Source organism: Protomyctophum bolini (genome assembly GCF_963924005.1).
Source record: "Protomyctophum bolini genome assembly, chromosome: 12".
Classification (NCBI taxonomy): domain Eukaryota; kingdom Metazoa; phylum Chordata; class Actinopteri; order Myctophiformes; family Myctophidae; genus Protomyctophum; species Protomyctophum bolini.
The window spans coordinates 12,763,064-12,785,218 of record NC_137873.1 but is presented as its reverse complement, the minus strand read 5'-3'; the positions used below and the strand labels follow the sequence as shown (position 1 = coordinate 12,785,218).

The 22,155-nt window shown below is 41.8% G+C and overlaps 2 protein-coding genes across 4 annotated transcripts in view; both read left to right on the top strand.

Annotated features, from left to right (window-relative positions):
* The first annotated feature begins 1,044 nt into the window (after positions 1-1,044).
* LOC308324856 (uridylate-specific endoribonuclease C-like) lies at positions 1,045-9,885 on the top strand. The gene is made up of 7 exons (XM_080777170.1): positions 1,045-1,131; positions 3,158-3,257; positions 3,394-3,505; positions 3,941-4,062; positions 4,296-4,408; positions 5,258-5,411; positions 8,890-9,885. The coding sequence occupies exons 1-7, from the start codon at positions 1,121-1,123 to the stop codon at positions 9,148-9,150; spliced, it is 873 nt and encodes a 290-aa protein (XP_080633296.1). The 5' UTR covers positions 1,045-1,120; the 3' UTR covers positions 9,151-9,885.
* Positions 9,886-10,220: 335 nt separating this feature from the next.
* The window catches only part of cc2d1b (coiled-coil and C2 domain containing 1B), a 32,998-nt gene continuing 21,063 nt past the window's right edge, over positions 10,221-22,155 (top strand). For all 3 annotated transcript variants that reach the window (XR_013965058.1, XR_013965059.1, XM_080778343.1), the window contains exons 1-8: positions 10,221-10,308; positions 10,758-10,898; positions 13,163-13,307; positions 15,501-15,604; positions 16,309-16,428; positions 17,875-18,003; positions 19,601-19,949; positions 21,042-21,160. Coding sequence is in view for 1 of the 3 variants with exons in the window: in XM_080778343.1 (XP_080634469.1) it covers positions 10,836-10,898; positions 13,163-13,307; positions 15,501-15,604; positions 16,309-16,428; positions 17,875-18,003; positions 19,601-19,949; positions 21,042-21,160 (1,029 nt within the window). In the remaining 2 variants the exon portion in view is untranslated. The remainder of the gene's footprint in view (positions 10,309-10,757; positions 10,899-13,162; positions 13,308-15,500; positions 15,605-16,308; positions 16,429-17,874; positions 18,004-19,600; positions 19,950-21,041; positions 21,161-22,155) is intronic.

The following is a 22,155-nucleotide window of genomic DNA, read 5'->3' as shown; positions in this document are numbered from 1 at the left end:
GAGTCTCTATGTGACAGGCGAGAGTAGACAGCTCCTATTCTAGCCAGTTGTTGTAAGAAAGTTTAGTGCGTGATTTGGCTTAGAATTTTAATGTAAAAAAAAATATATATATGAAATGAAAATAAATTATCAAGCAAGCATCAACTTCGGGGCGGATCGGGTCTCTTCACATATATAATTCTCAATCAAAACTTGTTATCATTATAAATGTATAATTATTATGATCGTTTTTATTGAGTCTATATAGGTTTCAAGTGATCAATCATCTTACATGTGGAACTAGCTCTAATCCATAGCTCTAATGAGTTGCCCATTAGAGCTATGGATCAGAGCTAATGGTCTGGACCAGTCCAGAGCTAATTCCAAACTGAAAGATAAGGAGGGAAGCAAAAGGAATGCCCGTAGCAGGATGGATGCAGTGGAATTAGGAGTCCTAATTGGCGGAGACCAATATTGGAAAATGGTCACAGGAAAAATGGAGAGATGAAGGACTAGTTGCACTGGAAAGTGTATTTGGATGGCTGGTGCAAGGAGAAGTCACCACGCTAAATATCATAAGGTTGCATCGCGGATGCGACTTAGATGCGACTGTGAGCATAGAGGTCTGCGTGCGCGACACCATCGCGGGACGAAGCATAAATTATACTTGATGGGCTGCAGGTGCGCGTGCAGCCATGGACAACCAGGCTCTGCTGACTGCTGCCGTGATCATGAGCGCACCTCCCGTTGGATTATATATTTCAAGGGCGAGAGATCACAATAAAAATCCTACTCATTCTTCCTCCACACCGTGATAAAAACAGCATCTGAAAGTTTGATGGGGCATTTCTTTTTTTACATGTGAGTACAGTTAGAACTTTTCCATTGCATCTTATGAGAGGTGGTGTTCTTCTGCTGCCGTTATGTGCGCGCATGCTGTTGCTTATCAGTGTGACGTCGTCTGTAGTGGGTAGGGCAGGACCTAGTCCTGGCAGGGAGGCAGGTCTCTCTCTCTGTCTTGTCATTGGCTTTGCCTTTATGACTGACGTCTAACATAAGCATAACTGTTCTACTCACATCCACCACCACACATCGTAGAGTTTTTGACTTAACTGTTGTTTCACTGAACTTGAACGGAGACATGGCTAGAGGGTAAGAACTTAATGTTCATGTGCAGAGATTTACGATACGACTGCAGCATAGCTGCTTATTATTTTCTTGCCTCAGTAGTCCATGGTATGGTATGCTGTGGACATCACTTTCCGTCATTTTAAGAAAACAAAAAGTGCTATAATACTTGTCTTAGTAGTTGTTGTTGTTGTTGCTTCATCAACATTTTAAGGCATGAATCTGAATCTAACTGCGTGTAGTAGCCTATATGGAAAATGATTGTGGTACAATGTAACAATTATGCTTTTCCTGCTTTGTTGCTGAAGAAATTGTGCCAAGTTTTGTTTTTGTAAACATTTCTTAAAACAGCTGCAGCTTTTAAGTACGTTCTTCAAAGGGTTGAACAGAGCTTTTTTCAGTAGAGCTGCAGCTGCATGTATGTGGGATGTGCAGATCTGGTACACATTAACTGCTCTAACTACAAAATGGAACAAACAGGATGCGAACTGTAGCCTGCTGCCTGCAGAAAGTCAGACATTCAGCAGCATGATAGGCTCACTGGGACCCTTTGTGATATTCATAAATGCACTGGCAGTTGTTTCAAGAACCTTGTGATTTTATTTCAGCAGATGCCTTTTCCTGTCACTTGATGTTGCATAATAGTTTGCAGTTGCCATTCCATCTACACTCAGCATCTGGTGATACAGACTCAAGGGTGTGGTTGGCTAGAAAGATCAGTGGTTTTCATACACCCTTTTCATATCAAGGCTCATTAGCACGATTTATTCAACATTTGAGCCACGGACCACCATTTGATGAGATTTAGACTATCAGACCCAAAACTAAAGAATATTTTGTTATCGTTTGATAAAATGTGTCCATCTTGTAAATTATGTAATTATCTCTTGAGAGCATGAGCACTAGATTTTAATGTAGGATAACAGGGAACAAAACACTGACATTAAACAGAGGTGATATAAGCAAGCATCTATAAGTACATACTCACACAACCATTAGGGACAACAGGACCTCACATAGAAAATCTCACTCAACAGCAAACAAAACAAGATGCAGTATAAGTGTATAAAGGGTATATTTGCACATTTCTAAAGTGGCAATTGAATGACCTTTAAGAACTTTTAAATACCAAATTGGCCAAATTAACAACGCCTCACAGTGTGATGTGTTGTGAGCTTGTTTGTAGTTTGGTTATTTTCAAAATATGAATCTCTGGAACCAGTCAAACTAAAGTGATTGTCAGGGTGGGGTGTTCCGGGCTGTTCCCAGTTAAAATATGATAATTTTCAGGGGTTGTCCTGTGGCCTGAAATGTTTGGGAACAGAATATCTGCATCGCCATACATGGCTGTGATTTTGGTGGGAACTGCATATTTTTGGGCCACTTAGAGATGTCCTGAACTGAAAGCTTGTATGATCATTGATTTGTCTTAGAAGTTGTAATGACCCAGGCTGGTAATTCTCCAGATGGTCATGGTCAATATAACAATGGTAACTGGATGATACAGGTGGAGTTCCTCATAATGGGGTAACCAGATCTCTGTGGCATTGTGTTGTTGATTCAACAACACAATGTTGAACATGACACCAGGCAAAACTGTGTGCCTGTCTGAGAACCAAATAAGTGTTAACTTTCTTTGAATACACTTTGAATTGGAACCAAAGTACTTCCTTTATTATAAATAACTTATTTTTGAAATATTTTGTTCCTTTTTATTTGTTATTGGTAGCAGCAGTTATTCTGTCCTTGGGATTACTGCATGCTTGACTCTGACACACTTGCACATGAACTACTGGGATGTACACACGCTTGTTAAGGATAACTGCTGTGAGACTCACATACTCACTCATGTATTCACTGTTTTCTGACAGACTGTACATATTATTATCCAGATACCCACTGTTTTAGGCCGGCTGTATCAGTCTCTTTGAGCTTGTAGCTACAGTAGGTCAGCCATTTCGACATGCAACATCTTCATGCGGCAGATCATAAATGAGCTTTTATGATCTACATTTACATTTTACATCTACATTTGCTTATGTTTCTACAGTGGAGACGTAAACCAGGAACTCTCTGAGTTGCTGAACGAGCTCTGGAGGTCGGATGTCAACCGTCTCAAGCCAGGGACTGACTACACCATCAATCTCCAGGTGACTTTAAACTTAATTTAAAGTTTAGGATTAACTGCAACGACTAAATTGTTTTCATATAAATACAAATTAATTCTGACTGTTTTCTTGCTCCGTGTCAGGTATGTTGAATCTTCTTTTTGCATTGTTTCTTTAGGGGAGGGCAGGCTACGTGGCCCGGGGCAGTAACTATGCCAGAGATAAGGCCAGAGAATCGCTGTTCTCCTACGTCAATGAAGACAAACTCAAAAGTATTGAGACTTATGCCCGTAAGTTCTATCAGGTCATAAGGCTGCATTGCAGACTCTGCAGCTTTTAAAATGCACTTTAAAAGCTTACCGTGACACGTCTGACCTGATGCCAGACAGTGCACTTGCTTCTCTATCTAAATGGTTCTTATATGAATTTCCAAAGTGGGCTAATTATACATTTTTGAGTGGTGCAACCACTCCCTTACGGAGCTATGTGTGTGGGTGGCTGGCTGGGTGCGTCTGAGCATGAAAACAGCATGGTTGTTTTTCACCACCAGGCTGTGCTCAACCTAACACACACACGCAAATATTAACTGTAGATATGATGATTTTGGGTGTCCCGTAGAGTACAGTGACAGTACAGTACAAGAGCGCCCCTCACTTCACACGGATGTGATTTTTGACACATCAGACTTCCTGATGGCTGCAATGTAACTTTCCTCCCTCATGCAGATTTCATCAGCTTGCTGGACAACTATGAGACATCTACAGGTGTCTCAGAGACTGTTACCTCGGAGGAAATGAGAGAGAACCATCTCTTCCTGGACGCCATCCTGGAGACTGACGTCATGAAGGTACAGTTGGTGTTGTAAATATAGCAGGATGTTAGGCTATTGCAACTTCTCCTTTCTATGGGAAACACTAGTTTATTTATAATATGCAACTGTATAAAGGCACGAAGGCATGAAGGCATGTATTGTATTTGCCGTCACAACTCATTCATTCTCCTCAAGCATCCCCTGGCTCTCTATTTGTGTTATCCTTCTGTGATGCCTTTTATTTGACAATCTCCTTACTCACTCTCCAGTGTGCTCACAAGTATCTGGTCAGCAAGGGACAGTCGCCATCAGACCCCATGCAGTTCAAGAGACAGCTATATGACATCTGGTTCCGTCTCTACCACAGGGAACGAGGTGGAGGGTAAGTGATTTTACAGAAAGGGTTTCTGCGCTGTATGTAGTACTGTACACCGGAGACGTACTGTATGCTGACCAGTATGTAGTGTAGTATTTGTATTTGAGATATTGCCATGAGTGTGTGTGTCAGATGTCAGTGCTATGTCTCCCATCCAATATCTACCTGTGAGTGGGGCGTGTTGGCTGATGAATGAATATCAACATCCTAATCCTAATACATCCTGATACTGGGGGGTCAAATTATGACAGGCAATTCCTGCTGTCAAAATATGACCCCCCCCCCCCCCCCCCCCATTGATTGTTTCGCCTCTATGTCAACGTCATTGTTGCAGTATGTACTGCTATGAATCAAAGGAGATTCACCTCTATCAGGGATTAATCTGGGAATTAGAAGGTCCATGGTTTGCCCCGCAACCCTGGTCCTGCAGCAAGACACTTACACCCTAACTGCTACTAAGTTTGAGGAGCATAAACGATATGATATTAAAAACAAATTTAAAATGCATGTTATAGCTTCTTTAATAAAACAATATGGTACAGTATGGTAGAGTTTGTTAGAATAGTTTATGGCCTGCTTGTCTGGTGAGACACTTACATCCGGGTAGGACACCTACTGGTTAGCAAGAGGTATTGCCTGAAGCTCAGAGCGTAATATCTTCCCCTGCCCAAATGTGCGTTCATTTCCATCGTCGGCAGTATAAATGTCTGCGCTTGCAACATGTCTCTCCCGGGTGAGACATAGATCTTCCTGATTGCAGCTTTAACTTTCTGGCGCTCGGATGTACTTACTTGTATTGTTCAACACAACGTGTCATTATAAGCATTGCTTCTTCTCCCCTTTCTTTTGTTACAGTGAGGATTCTTGTGGTTTTGAACACGTGTTTGTCGGGGAGACCAAATATGGCAGAGAGGTCATGGGTCTTCACAACTGGGTCCAGTTCTACCTGCAGGAGAAGCATGACCACATTGACTACAAAGGATACAAAGCAAGAGCAAACAAAGACACGGTATGAAAATAATCAGTGGTTTTGGTGTTCTCTAACACAGTGGTTCGGTACCGCCCGGGGGGGTCCCGCTGTAAAGTGTCAATTTAAGGACCTTTTAAGAACGTGTTAAATGGTAAATGGTGCATTTATATAGTGCCTTTATCCAAGGCGCTTTACATAGATTGTGCATTACATTCACCCATTGACCCACACATTCATACACCGATTGCGGCAGAAGCCATACAAGGTACCAACCAGCACATCGGGAGCATTTGGGGTTCAGTGTCTTGCCCAAGGACACTTCGACATGTAGACAGGAGGAGCTGGGATTCGAACCGCCTACCCATGGATCATTGGACGACCTGCTCTACCTCTTGAGCCACAGTCGCCCCTGTTACTACCTAGAAATAAATAAATCGAATGAAGTAAAAAAGACCTACTGCATCAAACGTATACAACAAATAAAAACTGGTCATATTGTCAAATAATATAAGGGCAAATATTTTGAATATAACGGATCTACAAGCTCAGTTATCACCTCACAACCCCCATGTAATGCTTCAACTCCTATAATTCGAAGTGCTTGTCAGGGTGGAGGGGGGCCTGAGCACGATTGAAAACTACTGCTCTAACATATGATTTTCTACAGAGGAGTGGTAATATATGGTATTGAAAACTAGGGCTTTGCAAGAACATTCTTCAAAAATACACATACCTAGTTATTTAGCTCTGGCTCCTCCGGAGCAGTCTTGAGCTCTGCAGTGTTGATGCCAGGCTAGTGGAGCTAACGGCACTGCAGAGCTCATGAGCCATGCTACACAGGAGGGTGTGGAGGGCAGCGATTCAGTAGGCCCTAGTTAGTCTGCAAGCCTATATTATAAACTATGACCGAGACAAATAAAACTATGGTAACTAACTAAAAAGTCTGTACTGTTGCATCGCAGTTTCAAATAAGCTTTAATTTCTGCATCACCAGCATTATATCCTTTTAAGAGCAGCCAGTTTACTTGCTCTGAACTGAATTGCTGGAATTGGGATCTGTTTTCACCCACCATTCACACCTCATTGAACCTTGTCAGCTAGATGATGATGATCCACTGACAGAATTTGATGAAAATGCAACTTCCAGTGCCCACCCGTTAATATCTGCAAGGTGTCCCATGTTTCAACACCATCCTGCAATATCTTCAACCCCTTTCAGGCTGTAGAATTATATTTCTTCACCTGTATGGTGCCATAAGAATTCTGATCTCATATAATGCTCGCTATATTATTAAAAAAAAAAAAACATGAGCAGCCTAAAAATAAAATAAATAAAAAATACAATAAATAAATAATATGCATATACTGTATAAAAAAACAACACTGTTTCCACCATTGTCTCCCATTCTTGGTTCTTATACTTTTACAAGCAAGTTTCCTGAAGTCTTCTTCCATAACTTTCCCCTAAGCATCTCTTTGTCTTTACTGTACATTTTTTTTCATTTTCAATTTCAAGATCCTCTGGAGCACGCTGCCAGCGAGTAGTACACTGATGCTTTTTCTTCTGTTGCTGAGGTTGTTCATTGCTCACAATTCCCACCCTTACCTGTAAGGCTGGGAATTCTTCCTCTTCTCTTCTTCATATTCTACATATTCTTAGACTTGCTGTTTTGTTTGTCATCATGGCTTCCAGTTCCAATCTGAATCCTGACTGCTCCAGATCAAATCCTAGCCTTCAGAAATTCAGACACCGATCTAAGTCTAAGATATACAGGTCTTCGTCAAAGAGGATGATACGATCTCCCACCATGCAGCAGCACATCCAAGAATTCTGTGATGGGAATTTCCCCTTGGGCTCAATCTTCTTCCAGGAAAAGGTCTCTGGATTGAATTTCCACAGATCACTGATGCTTGTGTCCTGATGAAAGCCACCAAATATGTACAGCTCTCCATTGTAGGCAAAGGCTGAATGACCCTTGCGTCCTTCTGGAAGAAGCTGTGCAGAAGGTGTGCTCAGCCAGTGGTTGGTCTCTAAGTGAAACACACTGATGTTGTTGCTATAGTCGTCCCCGTTGTCATCCTCCTCCCTTTCTCCCCCAAATACAAACATCTTTGTTCCAATGATGGTGGCAGAGTGACCTAATGAAGCAGGTGCCGGGGTACCTCTGGCTGTAATTAACGACCAGACCATTGTGGTGGTGTCCAACTTGTAGATGTCATTAGTGTTTCCAGTGAGCCGGACGTATCCCCCATAGATATACATGATCTGCTCCAAGACACAGGCGGAGTGGCCACCCCTTGCCTCCGGAACAGTCCCAGAAATATTGGGCATGAACCATCTGTGGGTGTTAACATTAAAAGCATAAATTATGTTGCAGTAAGGAATCCCTCCCCAGATGTAGACGTTATCTTCTATGGGTGCAGCTGTATGGAAGATACGCTTGGAGGGAAGCTCAAGGGATTCTCCTCTTTCATTGGTCACTTGGGGCAACTTCTTCCAGCATAAGGACACTGTGTTTAAGAAGTGGACCTCCATCTGGCCTTTGTCTTTGTGCGACCCTCCAAAGTAATAGACCTTGTTCCCCAAAGTTGCAGCAGCACCAGTGGGAGACCCCTTGGGTGCTCCTTTCGAATGCACTATCCAGCACATCTTTTCACATAACAGCACCATTGTGGATCAGTATCGATGACTATTTTCAGGCTCTGTAGAAGAATAGAGTGCCTTTGTGGCCGTTACCACTTATAATTTGTAAGGTGGCACAAACATTCAGCAAAGCTTGGCCAATCCGTGAAGTCCATGGGTTAGGTTCGCCATCAGTGAAGCCGATGCTTGTTTATCTCCCTATTATATTATGGCAAATTGAACGCTTTAGCAAAATAGCAACCCCACCCTAGGCAGGCTCTGAAAATGACCCACAATGCATAGCAGACTATTTGGGGGTGAGCTGTCTGACTCTTTACGATCATACATAATCTAAAAGGCTTGCCTCCAAGGAGTCAAAGCCGATGTGCCTTTTTTACACTTTGACCATCTGAATGGACTGTCTGTGGTGGGGTTGTCAGTGGGGTCATCTTACAGAAAATATGTTTTATATTTTCTCTGCTGACCACAGAGAGCAAGCAGAGGAAGTTAAAGAAAGAAGAATGTTGTGTAGAGTTCAGGGAGACGTTAAGACAGGCACTGGGTGGCAGTGAGAGTTTCTGAATGGATGACTGTAACTACTGCAGAAGTGGTATGGGAGACAGCTAAGAAATGTTCACAAAATAGCTGATCTACAAGCTTGTCTTGTAAGCTTATAGATCTGCTATTTTTGGAACATGCAAACGATTGACGATTATGCAAAAATAATTGCGATTAGGCCATTATGTAATAATTGTGACATGCCTAGGCTGAATGAAGGAAAATAAGTTTCTTTCTATTGTTTTAAATGTTTAAAAAGATTGTGCCCATAATGACATGACCAAAATAATTATTACAGAAAGTGATTCATGGATTTCCTGCTTGTTTATCTCCCAGCCCGACGAAGATGACCATGTCCTGAACCTTCAGTTCAGTTGGAAGGGGCTGGTGAAGCCAATAGGGGGTTCCTTCATCGGCGTGAGCCCTGAGTTCGAGGTGGCCGTCTTCACCATCATCTTCCTCGTGTCCACAGAAAAGATGACATCTGTGGAGGTGAAGGTGGACGAGTACATGCTCGAGTTGGTTGTCTATCGACACGGCCGCGCCATCGGCACTTCCTTCCCGAAGCTGATTAGCAGCAACAACAGAGACCTGTAAACGATTAAAAGTTTGGCAGACATTTTTTATCCACAGTGACTCAGATGTCATGAATCCTAGTCAATAAAGGACAGGGTAGATGCTATAGTCAACAAAAGACAGCTCACATCTATATTCAAGCAATTGAGTACCTATAGCCTACTGTACATAATAATAACAGCACAAATGATATACTTCATTTGTATAGCACCTTTCATACTAAACATGTAACTCAGCGGATTTTACATTTTTAGATAAAATGGAAAAAGGAATCAAAGAAGAACAAAGTAGGCTACGTTGCATTAAAAGAAGAACTATTCAGCACATGGACAATCGATTAAATGAAACAAATTAAACAATGAGATAAAATAGAGATACATTTTATTAAGGCTAGGTGAACTGCATCTCTAATCTCTTTAGGACCTAAAACATGTACGTAGGTAAAGTGTTCCATTATTTGGAATCATAATTGAATAAAGTGTGTGTCTACAGTTCTCTTTTGTTGGGTAAGGGTATATTATCTAGCAAGCCTGCACTAGATGATCCGGGCTCATAATAATAATAATAAATCAAACCACATTTACATTTGTATTGTTTGAAATGTTTCCTATGCAGTATATTTGTAGCTTATTTTTAACCTTAAACTTGCTGAACTGCATGGATAAAGACATGTTTGCTGTATTTATATTGTTTGTTTGTTTGTGCATTTCAAAATGCATGATGTATGTTGATGAAAAATAAAGCCCTTGTTTACAATCATGACTTTCAGTCGTTGGAGAAAGTTCACCACACTAGTAGTAGAAGACTGCATTATATCAGTTATAGTGGCAGGGGCTTGGTTTATATTATTATTTAACGAGTGTCATCCGGACCAGATCCCGCCTACTGTGTCCGGTAATGTGCGCCCACACATACATGCAAGTACACATACCGTTTCCGTATCCGCTCTGGAACTGATCTGCAACCCGCAAAGCTAATTGATCCCATGCAATCTAAATATTGACAAGCAGCAGCTGCACGACGACCTGGAACGCCCCCACATGCAGTAGTGTACGCATGCGCACTGAGCCGAGGCATGTCAAAAACGAAACCAATGAAGCAACACAACTGACTGTTCCTCTGCAGAGTGGACTAAAAACAACAACTATTAAACCAACTAGTGTGGTAATAAATGAGCAGGTAAACAAACGTTTAATTTGTGACGTTAAGACCAGAACCATCGATGCACACACGTCTAATTCAAGCCAGCCGATTAGTTATTTCTAAATAAACTTTTGTGGAAACATCATCACTAAGGTAATGTTAGCTAAGCTAACAACAGCCCATTAACGGTAGAGGAAGCTAGCAGCCTCCGAGTGTTTGTTTATCCATTTGTACACTCAGTGTGTACAAAATATAACCAAATGGACCCTGCGTCCCTGCCGAGTCCATTTGGTTCCATTTTGTACACTCTCAGAGAGTAAAATGAACACCCATGGGGGTTTGACAGGTCGTGTTGTTGTTGTTGGATGAGGTGATAGGCATCACCTGACAACCACTGCTGCTCACATGACTATAGTTTGTTTACAATGAGAGATGAAAGCAGCTGCTTGACCGTTCTAAGGTGTACATGCTTTTACTTCATATAGGTTCATCTGCGACCGCTGACTTTACAATTTCGGGGCTTGCTGTCTTGAAAAGAACCAAGCCACGAGAAAGAAGAGAACATGTTTGCTAAAAAGAAGAGGGCACCGATGCCCAAGGGTCAGGGTGCTGCTGCAGCCAAACAGGTGAGGAGGAGAATGACACCGCACACTGGCACTGCTATTTTTAATGGAAAACACTGGCACTGCTATTTTTAATGGAAAACACTGGTACTGTGTTAATTGTTGTGTGAGTGTGGAAATACTGGCCATGTGCTACAGCTACTGTATTAATGGCAAACACTGACTAGCGACTGGCATGTTGTTGTTTTGATAGAAAACACTGACTGATGCACTGCGTTGTTGGCAACTAAACTGCCACTTTGTTGTTTTATTGGAAATATTGTCACTGCTGTTTTGAATAGCGAACACTGGGCACTGTACTGTTTTAATATAGGGTAACAGGTACGGTCGCCCCTTTTCCATCTCGCCCAACTACTCTACCTAGCTGTAAATAACAAACATAATTCATGTTGGTGATTATATAAAAGGTATTATCATATTAATTTATCATTAAGTTCACTCTGTATATCCATGGGCATAATAGCTTGATGATGCCATTACAAAACATGGGCTACATGGAAGAAATGTGTTTAATAAAACGAAATTAACTGCTAGAAATTCCTAAATTAACTTAATTTAGCAGTCACCGTCTCTGTGTCATGTTATTCTTTCTTCATTTTACAGAATATAGAGATCGACTACTATACAATCAAATAAATCTGTATACAAGATAATTTCAGATTTCATAGAGGGAGGGAAATACTAAATTAACTGTTAACTACAAATTCACGGGGCGAGTTGGTAAAGGGGCGAGTCGTTTGGCATTCTAATAGCACACTGCTATTGTTTTACTGGAAGTGGAAGACACTGCGGCACATAGTGTTTCTTTAATAGAATACACCTGCACAATGTTACTTTAAAGAATTGATAGGAGATTCCACCTGGTTACACAAGCAACAGGCGGCCTGTGGGCCAGAGCTGCCCACACACAGTAATATTTGGTCCCTGGCATATTAGTTTGTAAATAATCTACATTAATATCTGACTGACAGTCCGACACATAGGCTCGAATAAATGGAGAGACTACTGCTACTAGAGGAATGCTTACTAAACTTTTATCTATGTTGAGAGTAAATGATAGTCACATGAATTGTTCTGCGGTGTGACCCCCCCTAATAGTGCGTGTGGTCCGTGGCCAAAATGTATTTGGACCCACATCTCAAAATATTTTGTCCCCCAGAAGCAAAGATAAGAGTTAAAAATGTTGTCATTAAAAAAAATTGTGGTTTTGTTTTGGTTAAAGTGGTTAAAATCTAATCTAGACAGAAATGCTTTTCTGGTTTTAATGGGTAAAACATTTCTCATACCTAACAATCAAAGAGCTGCTGTTCTATGAAAGAGCTCTTGTTTATCTCTGTTCGGAAAGGAGTATGACTGTCTAACCTTTTAATTAACTCACACATTCAAGGATGGGGCCAGCATGAAGTGATTACACTATCATTCCTTCTCACACGCACTTTTATCAGTCAGGCTTTGTGTCATGTTGAAGTTCTTAAATTATACATTAATTATGTTCTGGGATGACCCCACGATCCAATGGATTCACCAAAGATCGGCCCACGGTCAGACTTACCGGTACTTGCCGACCCCTGCTTTAAAGAAAACATTGGCACCGACTGTTATATTAATGGAGGATCCCAATTAGTATTTAGAGAGCATTAACATTAACATTAGCATTTACACCATGTAGAGGTGTAAATAGTCTCTTCAGTGCTATTTTTCCTTTGTTTTTCCAATGGGTTCCCATATTGGGTGTAAATGAAGCTATGGCAATTCCACCTGTGATTTGTCAGAGCACTATATAAACTTCTTATTTATTATCATTATTACTTGCGCAAGCAGAGCACGCAAGTACTGTGATTGGCTGGGTATGTATGTTGGTGTCCTCCAACAGCCAATAAGGGACCACCATTTATGGTGATATGGTGGTACGTTTCAAGGTTGGTATAAGATCAATAACTGGTATAAAGGATTTAGAATAGCAGAGAACTGTAGGACTCAGAGCAGCAGTCGTACCCAGACAGCAGAGATCTAGGACTCAGAGCAACAGTTGTATCCAGACAGCAGCAGAGAGCTTCGTATGACTTTGACTTTGACTTTGACTCAGAGCAGCAGTCGTACCCAGAAAGCAGCAGAGAGCTTTAGGACTCTGAGCAGCAGTCGTACCAGCAGTGGTGAGCGCACCTCATGGCGTGCTCTGCTTGTGCACAAGTAGGCCATGTGTGCATGGCACAAGTTGGCTTCTAGTTATTATTATTGTTGTTATTGTTCTGACTTCCTCGTTCCAGATGGGTCTGTTTTTAGACTTCAACCCAGAGGAGATGGCGATGGCTATGGAGGAGAACCTTGATGACCCTGACCTGGAGGCTGAACTGGCTGCTATCACAGGGAGCACGGCTTCTGCCGGGGGGAGAGCCAAGCCCAAGGGCAGGAGTGAGTCATTTCATTTGGTTAACTCAGTGGGAGATATATTCCTTGACCTTGCATCAAGATCAAAGCGTAGGCCAATGAAAGAAGAACAGCTGACTTTATTTAGGCTGTAGCATACTGTACATACTCCAAAAGGAGACAAACGTGTTTCTGCAGTTCTTGCAGTTGCACCTCCAAGATTTCCATACCAGCTGAACATTGCGGCAGAGACACAAAGTGAACATGGTGTGCTATTGACAAAAAGGAAAAAGACCAAACGGCACTCTTGTTGCAATATGTAAAATACTTTATAAAATTTGCTAATGCATGACAAGATAATAATAAAAATGCACCTACGTGTTTTGACACATAGCCATTGTTAGGCTGTTAAAACATGAGTCAAGGCTTACAGGAAATGGCACCATAGACTCATTAACTTACAACATTGAGCGGGTGACCTGATAATGAGGCAACAATAACAACCCACACATATATTAGACACAGTGAATGCTATAAAATAGCCAATATAAAAAACACCATGAATAGACAAACTAACCTTATTCCACATGCAAGTTAAAATAAAACATATTTGAGGCCCCTAACCCGAGGCTCATTATAATAACAGGTGGCTAGAAATGGAGATATTTACGCCCTCATCAGAAACAAATTTCACCAACAATAGGTGAATCACAATTGTTGAAAAAGCACAGCGTTCAACACATACAAAATCAAAGCATTACTTGTGAAAACATGGACTCAAAACAGCTGAAATCTACCCCTTGGTAGAAAGAAAGGGAAAAATAGATCCCAAACCTTTTCCCGTTGTAAGAGGCATGAGGGACCACCTCAAAAACCAGACAGCTAAGCATTCAAGAATGCAAAGTAGTATTATATAGTTAAGTGAGTATTACATAGGCTAGGCTATTATATCACTGTCCAGATATTTGACTTCTCGCTGAAACCCTATACACAGTAATGGCTAGCTACTGTACCATGAATGAAATATGAACTTTTCAAGATGTTAAATGGTGTCCTGAGATTGGATGCCCCAGAGTGATGCAATTTCACTTTCAAATGTGCAAAATGTTCTCCCAGGGGAGTATACCCACTGACCACTGGGCTGCGGGCCCCCCAACAAACCACAAGTCCCCCCCATAGTCTAAAATAAATCCTGCGGGATACACTGTACGATATTGTTTAATTTCTGAAATTTGCCAGCACCGTACCATGGACAGTTTTCAAGAAAGGTTGTCTTTAGGAGGTTAGGAGGTACAATCCTCTATAATCCCCCTCTGAGAGATTACAAACACAACCAGATGGAAATAAATTAATTGAGAGAGACGGCACACACTTTGTCCACTGTGTCTGTTGCCAGAAACGATGAAATCTCAGAGACAAATTATATCTAAAGCACGTCAGAGGTTGATGTAAACGAGTGGTGGAGATCCGTGGTGAAATCACAGTTCCACCACTGTGTACACAGTGGGGCTGGGTCTAACATTCAGGACTCGGAGCGAAGCCACAGCGAGACCATCATAAAACATTTTTATTTTTTATTTGTTAGTTTCAGCGAGTCCTGCTGTGAAGCAGAAACAAGTCCAGTTCGTTTGGAGTATGCTTGCTGCAGCCTTAACTCATTTTCTATCCTGATGTTCCCGGCTACTGATGATGGGTGATTTGAATTAGCTGCATAATTTCTTATTAAAAAATGATTACTCTTGTTGAGTATGATGATGATGAGGACTAAACCTTCTGATAATAACAATATGATTATGATGCTACTTGTGATATAAATCTTACAATCTATATTATTATAGATTATTATTATATAATAAGAGGAATAGCCAGGGGAGGGTTTACTGAGCCTTTAGTTCTCATTTTCAGCAAAGCCGTGCTAAGCATTCCACCGGTTTGTGTTCTGTCTGCGCTGTCTTGCTTGAGGGCACCTTGTTGTTGTTGAGACAGAAGAAGAGTGATATTCGTTTACATCTTAAGGATCAGATGCATCCAGTCTGTGGACTTGAACTGGCTCCCTTCCTGACACATGCCTCCTACGGATGGCCTGATATTTAACGCTAACTTCAAGTCTTCGCAAAGAGCAGGCTTAATTGCAGCTGGTCCTAATCATAACCGTATACAGATATTTTTTACGTGTATGTATTTATGTCAATAAAAAGCTCAAACAATCAACCATTAAATGCTATGTTTGTGTTTTAGCCCCCTTGCCAATGGAAGATATTGCAAGAATGGCCGACGAGTGCATGAGAGACTTTGATGATGAGGAGGAAGATGAAAACTTGGAAGACGATGAAGATTTACTGGTTAGTACCAAACATCTAAATGTCTGAAATGCATGTAGGCTGTGTCCACCAGGGCATTCCTTCCCAAGCTGAAAATGAAAGGCTCTTCATTAAAACTTCCAGCGGGAGTGCTTGAGGTCGCTTTAGAGGTGGAGCGACTTTTCACCTGAGACACTGGTTGTCAGGCTAACCGAACCAACTGTCTCATAGCAGAGGTAAACATGTTGCCGTTGTACTTGCTCTGGATGGAGGGAAGCCTTGTACAGAGAGGACCTGCTGCTTTGGATGGAGGGAAGCCTTGTACAGAGAGGACCTGCTGCTTTGGATGGAGGGAAGCCTTGTACAGAGAGGACCTGCTGCTTTGGATGGAGGGAAGCCTTGTACAGAGGGGACCTGCTGCTCTGGATGGAGGGAAGCCTTTTACAGAGAGGACCTGCTGCTCTAGCCTTGTTTTTCTCCCTTTGTTGCACGTTCAGTTCAGTCCCCTACCAAGGAGCACGTTCACTACACCTTTTTCAACTTCCAAGCACCTAGCCCCCTTTTACCTTCTTTTCTAAAATGTGACGGTGATGAGCACACATTTCTACCCAAAGTCTGTTTAATGCTGTTGCCATTTGCAGCAGTTTAGAAAATGACAAAATTAAAGCAGCCCCTTAGAGAATATGACTAGTTGTTTTGGCTGACATGGGCGCTTGGTGGTTGAGTAGCAGTGTTTTCTCTTTCAGGCGGAGCTCCAGGAAGTAGTGGGTGATGAAGAAGTCCAGGATGCTCCAGCAGAAGATGCTGCTCCTTCACTTGAAATGTCTCCAACAGAAACGCTTGAATCCCACCCAGCACCACAGCAGGTACGCAGCCTTGAATCCCCAGCACCACAGCAGGTACGCAGCCTGGCTCCTTTCTGCCTACTCACTGAATACTAGGCGTAACCCAAAAACATCTGATCTACAAGCTAATTTAATGCAGCAGTGTGCGAAACGGCATGTCCAAGTATAATTCAGGAAATACCTGATATGTTTTGGCTTTGACTGGTTAGTTAGTCTGTCACTAATCTCTTGAGACAGATTCAGAGCTCCGCAGGTGAATCTGGCGGCAACTCCTGTTACAACGTGTATAGTTTGTTGTTATTAGGAATGTAAACGAAGACGCACCACCGGAAGAGGAGGGCTGAACGAGAGTGAAAGGGGCCGATATTTGGTCTACACAGGGAATTGGGCCCAGAGGCTAATTCAAAGGGGGAAAAAATATTTATTCTGCCTTTTTTGCCGATGGGTTCCCAGATTTGTCTGGCACTAGTCGCTAGGGTTGTGTACTGGCAAGAAACTGGTGTTACGATACAAATCACAATACAAGGGTTACAACGGTTGCTATACTGTAATCAGAGTGATATATATATACTATATGTGTGTGTGTGTGTGTGTGTGTGTGTGTGTGTGTGTGTGTGTGTGTGTGTGTGTGTGTGTGTGTGTGTGTGTGTGTGTGTGTGTGTGTGTATATACATATCTATATATAATGGTATAAAGAACACACCACCATAAGCCTAAAATCAGAGTAAATTACCGTATTCTTCACTCAATTATTCAACTCAATTTTTCACAGCAATAAAGCATTTTTATTCATCACAGTCCATGATATAACATATAACATCATAGTAATACCTTTTGTGCAATCAAAGCAAAGGAATTCACTTTTGCCCATTATCAGAAAAAATAAGTTTTACGAAGTTCTTGAGAATCAATACAGTATCACTAGGTATGTAACAATATATCGTAATTCAATTCAAATCGATTCAAACTGGGGACATTTTAGATTGTGATTAAATCGTGATGCAAACAGCAGAGGGCACATTAAAAAATAAAGGATCTTTGTAAGAGAATTGATAAAAAAGTGTTATTAGTTATTTGCTACTGTATTGAATAGAGCATAAGAGAAAGAAAATACTGGATTTGAAGGATTTGTGTAAGAAAAATAATTTGGTAATTTGTCTGATTCGAATCCTTTCGTGAGTTGATGCCTAAGTATTACAAAACATATTGTGATACATTTGTACAGTATGTATCTTTTCTTGCAACTCTTAGTCGCTTACAGTGGCACATACTGTAGGTACATTGCTCTGTTCAATACCGTTACTCTATCAATATTGTTACTGCTAAATCACAATCTTATCAAAAGCCTGCAAAGTAGGTCGTCGAGGCTAGGTCAAGTGCTTTGGCAAGTGCTAAGGTGTAATTCATCTGAAAGCTTTTTGAATAAAGATGTTGGTACTTCCTGACATATTGCTGTTGTCTCTCCAGTCGTCCTCCACACCAGGCAGTCTGCAGCACACCCTGGAGGAGAGGATAGGCATGTACAAGGATGCCATCCAGAGCGCCAAGGCCTCCGGAGAGGCCTCCAAAGCCAGGAGATACGACCGAGGCCTGAAGGTAGGTGGCTGGCAGTAATAATAAACAATTATTGGATGGATAGATGACACACGTTACCTTTAATCGGATTACTGCAATTGGATTACAGTAATCTGATTGCTAAAGTAACAATATAACTATGCTTCTACAGTAATTATAATCCAGTAGTGACTGGATGAAACGGTATTATTGGATAAAGTAAGCACTCTGATTACGATTTCCGTTAGGTTTGCTGCTTATTACTGTATATGTGCAGTGCATGTTCTGAAAATATTTTTTATTATTATATCTTTTGCCCGTTATTTAATTAGTGATTTATAAATGTAGATGATATAAATTATATAAAAGTATCTTGTCTCATCATGTGCTATAGATTCTGTTGTCCAAAAAAATCTAAAAGTAATCAAAGTTACTGATTTCTTTGTTGGACCAATCTAATGCAATTGATTGTTACTGGTTCACTGATATACAGTATTATAAACTGGATTGAAAACGTCCCAAATCGAATCTCCACTAAGGTTGGAGCCACTTACAGCCAATACAGACTAACTGACCGAGTTAGAATCAGGATGCCCTGAACGCCATACACGGAGATAACTGACCTACTCATCCGGACATCCCCATATCTGGAGATAAATGGCCTACTCAAGCCCGACATATCTTTGGGCATGACTGATATCGGGGGCTCAAGTAAGGATCAGAAGCGTTCCATCAGCGATACCCAGAGCGTTAACTACCTCTAAGACCCAAGGCATCAAGACAGATTCCACAGAGCAACATCAGCAATACTAGACTAGACATACGACCCCAGGTAGTAACTAGAAATGCACTCTGTCGAGGTGCCAACTTGGGCCTTGCACACAATTAGGCCATACATGGCTACTATTATTTTAAACCTGTTATTGACCTTATACCAACCAACGTACCTTAGTTACGTCACCATCAACAGCCAATAAGAGACCACCATTTATTTCCTAGTTGCACACCACATCAGTGGATCCTTAAGTAATTTACACTGTGCAACCTCCTTTTGAGGGGCGCTATCCCCTCCAACGTCTGGCTTTCAGAAATGACGTCATGTGGCAGCCAAGTCTATGGACTTTTAATGTTTGAATGTAAGCAGTGACGTCATGTGGCAACCCCTCACTTCATTTTTTCCCTCTACACAAAAATATCTATATAGAAAATAGCGAATCTACAAGTGAAATATTGTGCCGAATCCCCCTAGCCTGGTTAATAAACCAGACTAATATCGCACGGACCGCGGGATATTAGTCTGGGGAGGCTCAGCTTGGATTTCATTTCCAGGGCTGCGGGTTGAAACATTTTCTCTTTGACGCAATTGGTCAGAGCTACTGTCAGTCAAAGATCTCAAGCATTGAAAGTCACTGTACCAAAGCCCGCCCATATTGCATACCGTGTCCCGATTGGCCGCCCCATTTCTCTGGTGTAGGAAATGGGCGTACAATTGAGCCTCTCCAGACCGTAATCCGCCAGCAGGCAATTCTTTTTTGCCAACGGCTGATTCGGTCTGGTTTATTAACCAGGCTAGAATCCCCCCCCCCCAGAATAGGGAGTTCATGTGGTTAATGCATTCTGACTCTCTGTCTCCCCTCAGACTCTAGAAACCATGTTAACCGCAGCAAAGAAAGGGAGAAGCGTGAACGAGGCAGAGATTCCACCACCGGTCGCCACCGGAGCACCCAGCGCTCCCTCTCGGCCCGCTGTCCCCCCGCGGCCCGCTCCCCCGTTGTCCACTGAAGCCACATCTGACCCAGAGCCTCCAGAGCAACAGGGGGCGCCGGTGGAGACAGAGACTACAGATGACGTACCAGAGATAGTCGAACCGAACAGTGAAGAGGAGCAGACGTCCTCTGCATCCCAGCTTCCTGTCAGCAGCCTTCCATCTCCTGTGGAACAGGAAGAGGAACCTATGAGCCAGTCCCACAACAGCCAGGTGGAGGAAGGTCAGTTTGAGCTGGGAACAGCCTAGGAACTCCACTTTGCCGTTAACTCATGGTCACTCACAATTTAGGCTTTTAGCAGATAAGGATAATAATTTCATCACACTTTTCTAGATACTCAATGATGCTTTTCAAAAACAAACTACTTTATTAACCCATTTTGGGCGGGAACCCCTTTTGGTGTTTTAAACATTTAGCTATTGAAAAATAGCAGATCTACAAGCTCATACTGCGCCACCGAGTGGCGCGCTACGATCTTGTAGGTCTGCTATTTTTGAAAAATCGTGAAAATGTGGCGCAAATCTTTGAATATGAATGAATGTCAGGATTTAGAAGGCATTTGTAGAATCGTCCTCATGTCTAAATGGGTTAAAAGAAACAGGCCAAAAAATATGACTAAAACTGTTAAAAGTATGATGGCAAAAATCTATTATACAATATAACTGTGCATTAACGCATAACAGGCTCTTATTGTCTGCATCTGATATTCTAATATACATTTTTATTCCTTGTTTTTGTTTTTTGTTTTTTTCAACATACGGATGTGGATATGCACCCACAAAATAATTATTTCTTGTGGTTTAACACATTGTGTGCCCATGCGACACTTTCAAAATAGTAACCCAGGGTGCCCACTTTTTACATTAATGTTTTTGACATATTTTGTTTTTATAAAAGACACTCACAGACGTCTTGGGCACCACATACGGGTAATTCCCAGGACGTCTGTGGACGTCTTGGGCACACAACCTGAAGGCCTCCTTTTTAACCACATTCAACTTGGTGTCCCTGTTATGGGCATGTCATTATAGGCGACAGTTAGCCTGTAAACCAGACAAATCTGCCAGAGCGAAATCATTAACTCTTAGTGATTAGTGTGGCCATGCCAGGCTAGGCGAAAGTAGATTATCTACAAGCTCACAAAATGTTGCATCGTGACGCATTGTGAGCTTGTATCCCGGCAAGCTCACTGCGCAACACTATCGTACCTCCTAGTATAAAATTGGACTTAAGTGGTTAATGAGTGTCATTCCGGATATGCAGTGAAGCCAGGCTCTCAATGCTGTTGCTTGTTTGTCCGGTGAATCCACACAGTGGGCGAGAGGACCAGGGCAATGCTCCTGGAGAGGCAGAGAGAATACAAGATGGCAGCTCTGAGTGCCAAGAAGCAAGGAGAGGCGGAGAAAGCCAAGCTTTATTTAAGGACTAGCAAGGTAAGAGGATCACTTATAAGGGGGTTTCAGGGTTGAACCAAATGGACCCTTAGGGGGTCTGTAACTCAGAGAGTATACAAATGGAACCAAATGGGCCCTTAGGGGGTCTGTAACTCAGAGAGTATACAAATGGAACAAAAATGGACCCTTAGGGGGTCTGTAACTCAGAGAGTATACAAATGGAACCAAATGGACCCTTAGGGGGTCTGTAACTCAGAGAGTATACAAATGGAACCAAATGGACCCTTAGGGGGTCTGTAACTCAGAGAGTATACAAATGGAACCAAATGGGCCCTTATTGTTCATTTGGTTCCACTTGTACATTCTCTGAGAGTGTAGAATGAAGAATCAGTAACTGTAGGAGACTATAATTAAGCGTAGAACACCAGCGGGAGGTGCAGTATATGACATTGACAATGAATACAATTATGATCTATTATTTTCTATTCTATGTCTCTTATTTCATATTGTGACTTAATTAAGATGCATTTTGATTGATTTTTATTTTTATTTATAACTTTGTTTATTGGTTTTTTTCACAGAAGCATTATTTAAATACTGAGTTTGAAAAATAATAAATGGTGGCATTAACAGCTTCTCTTAACCCATTGATGCCTGAGGCCGAATCTGGGAACGCCTTCTAGGGCCTGACCTAAGGTTTCTGAAAACCTTCAAATTCTGATGATTTTTTTTTTTTTAATAGTTATGTTGCTACATGTATAGCAATAGCTGATGAGACACAGAGAGCACGGCCGGCATCAAGGGTAGAACAACGTATACGTTGCACCAGGCGTCAATGGGTTAAATAAACCCCACAAGTATGACATAAAAGAGTAAACACATTGAATTTTCCATTTTGATTGATTTTGAAGAGTTGGGTGGCCGCATGGTCTAAAGATGTAAAACACCACAGAGGCCAGTGTTCGGTGCCTTCGCTCGAACAATCACAATTGTAGGTAAGAAGTCAGCGAGGTATCAGTCGGTCCTTGTTGTTT

Coding starts and splice junctions, on each gene's coding strand:
- LOC308324856 (XM_080777170.1), top strand. Junction 4,063..4,295: donor TGGAGACTGACGTCATGAAG/GTACAGTTGGTG, acceptor CTCACTCTCCAG/TGTGCTCACAAGTATCTGGT. Junction 4,409..5,257: donor CACAGGGAACGAGGTGGAGG/GTAAGTGATTTT, acceptor CTTTTGTTACAG/TGAGGATTCTTGTGGTTTTG.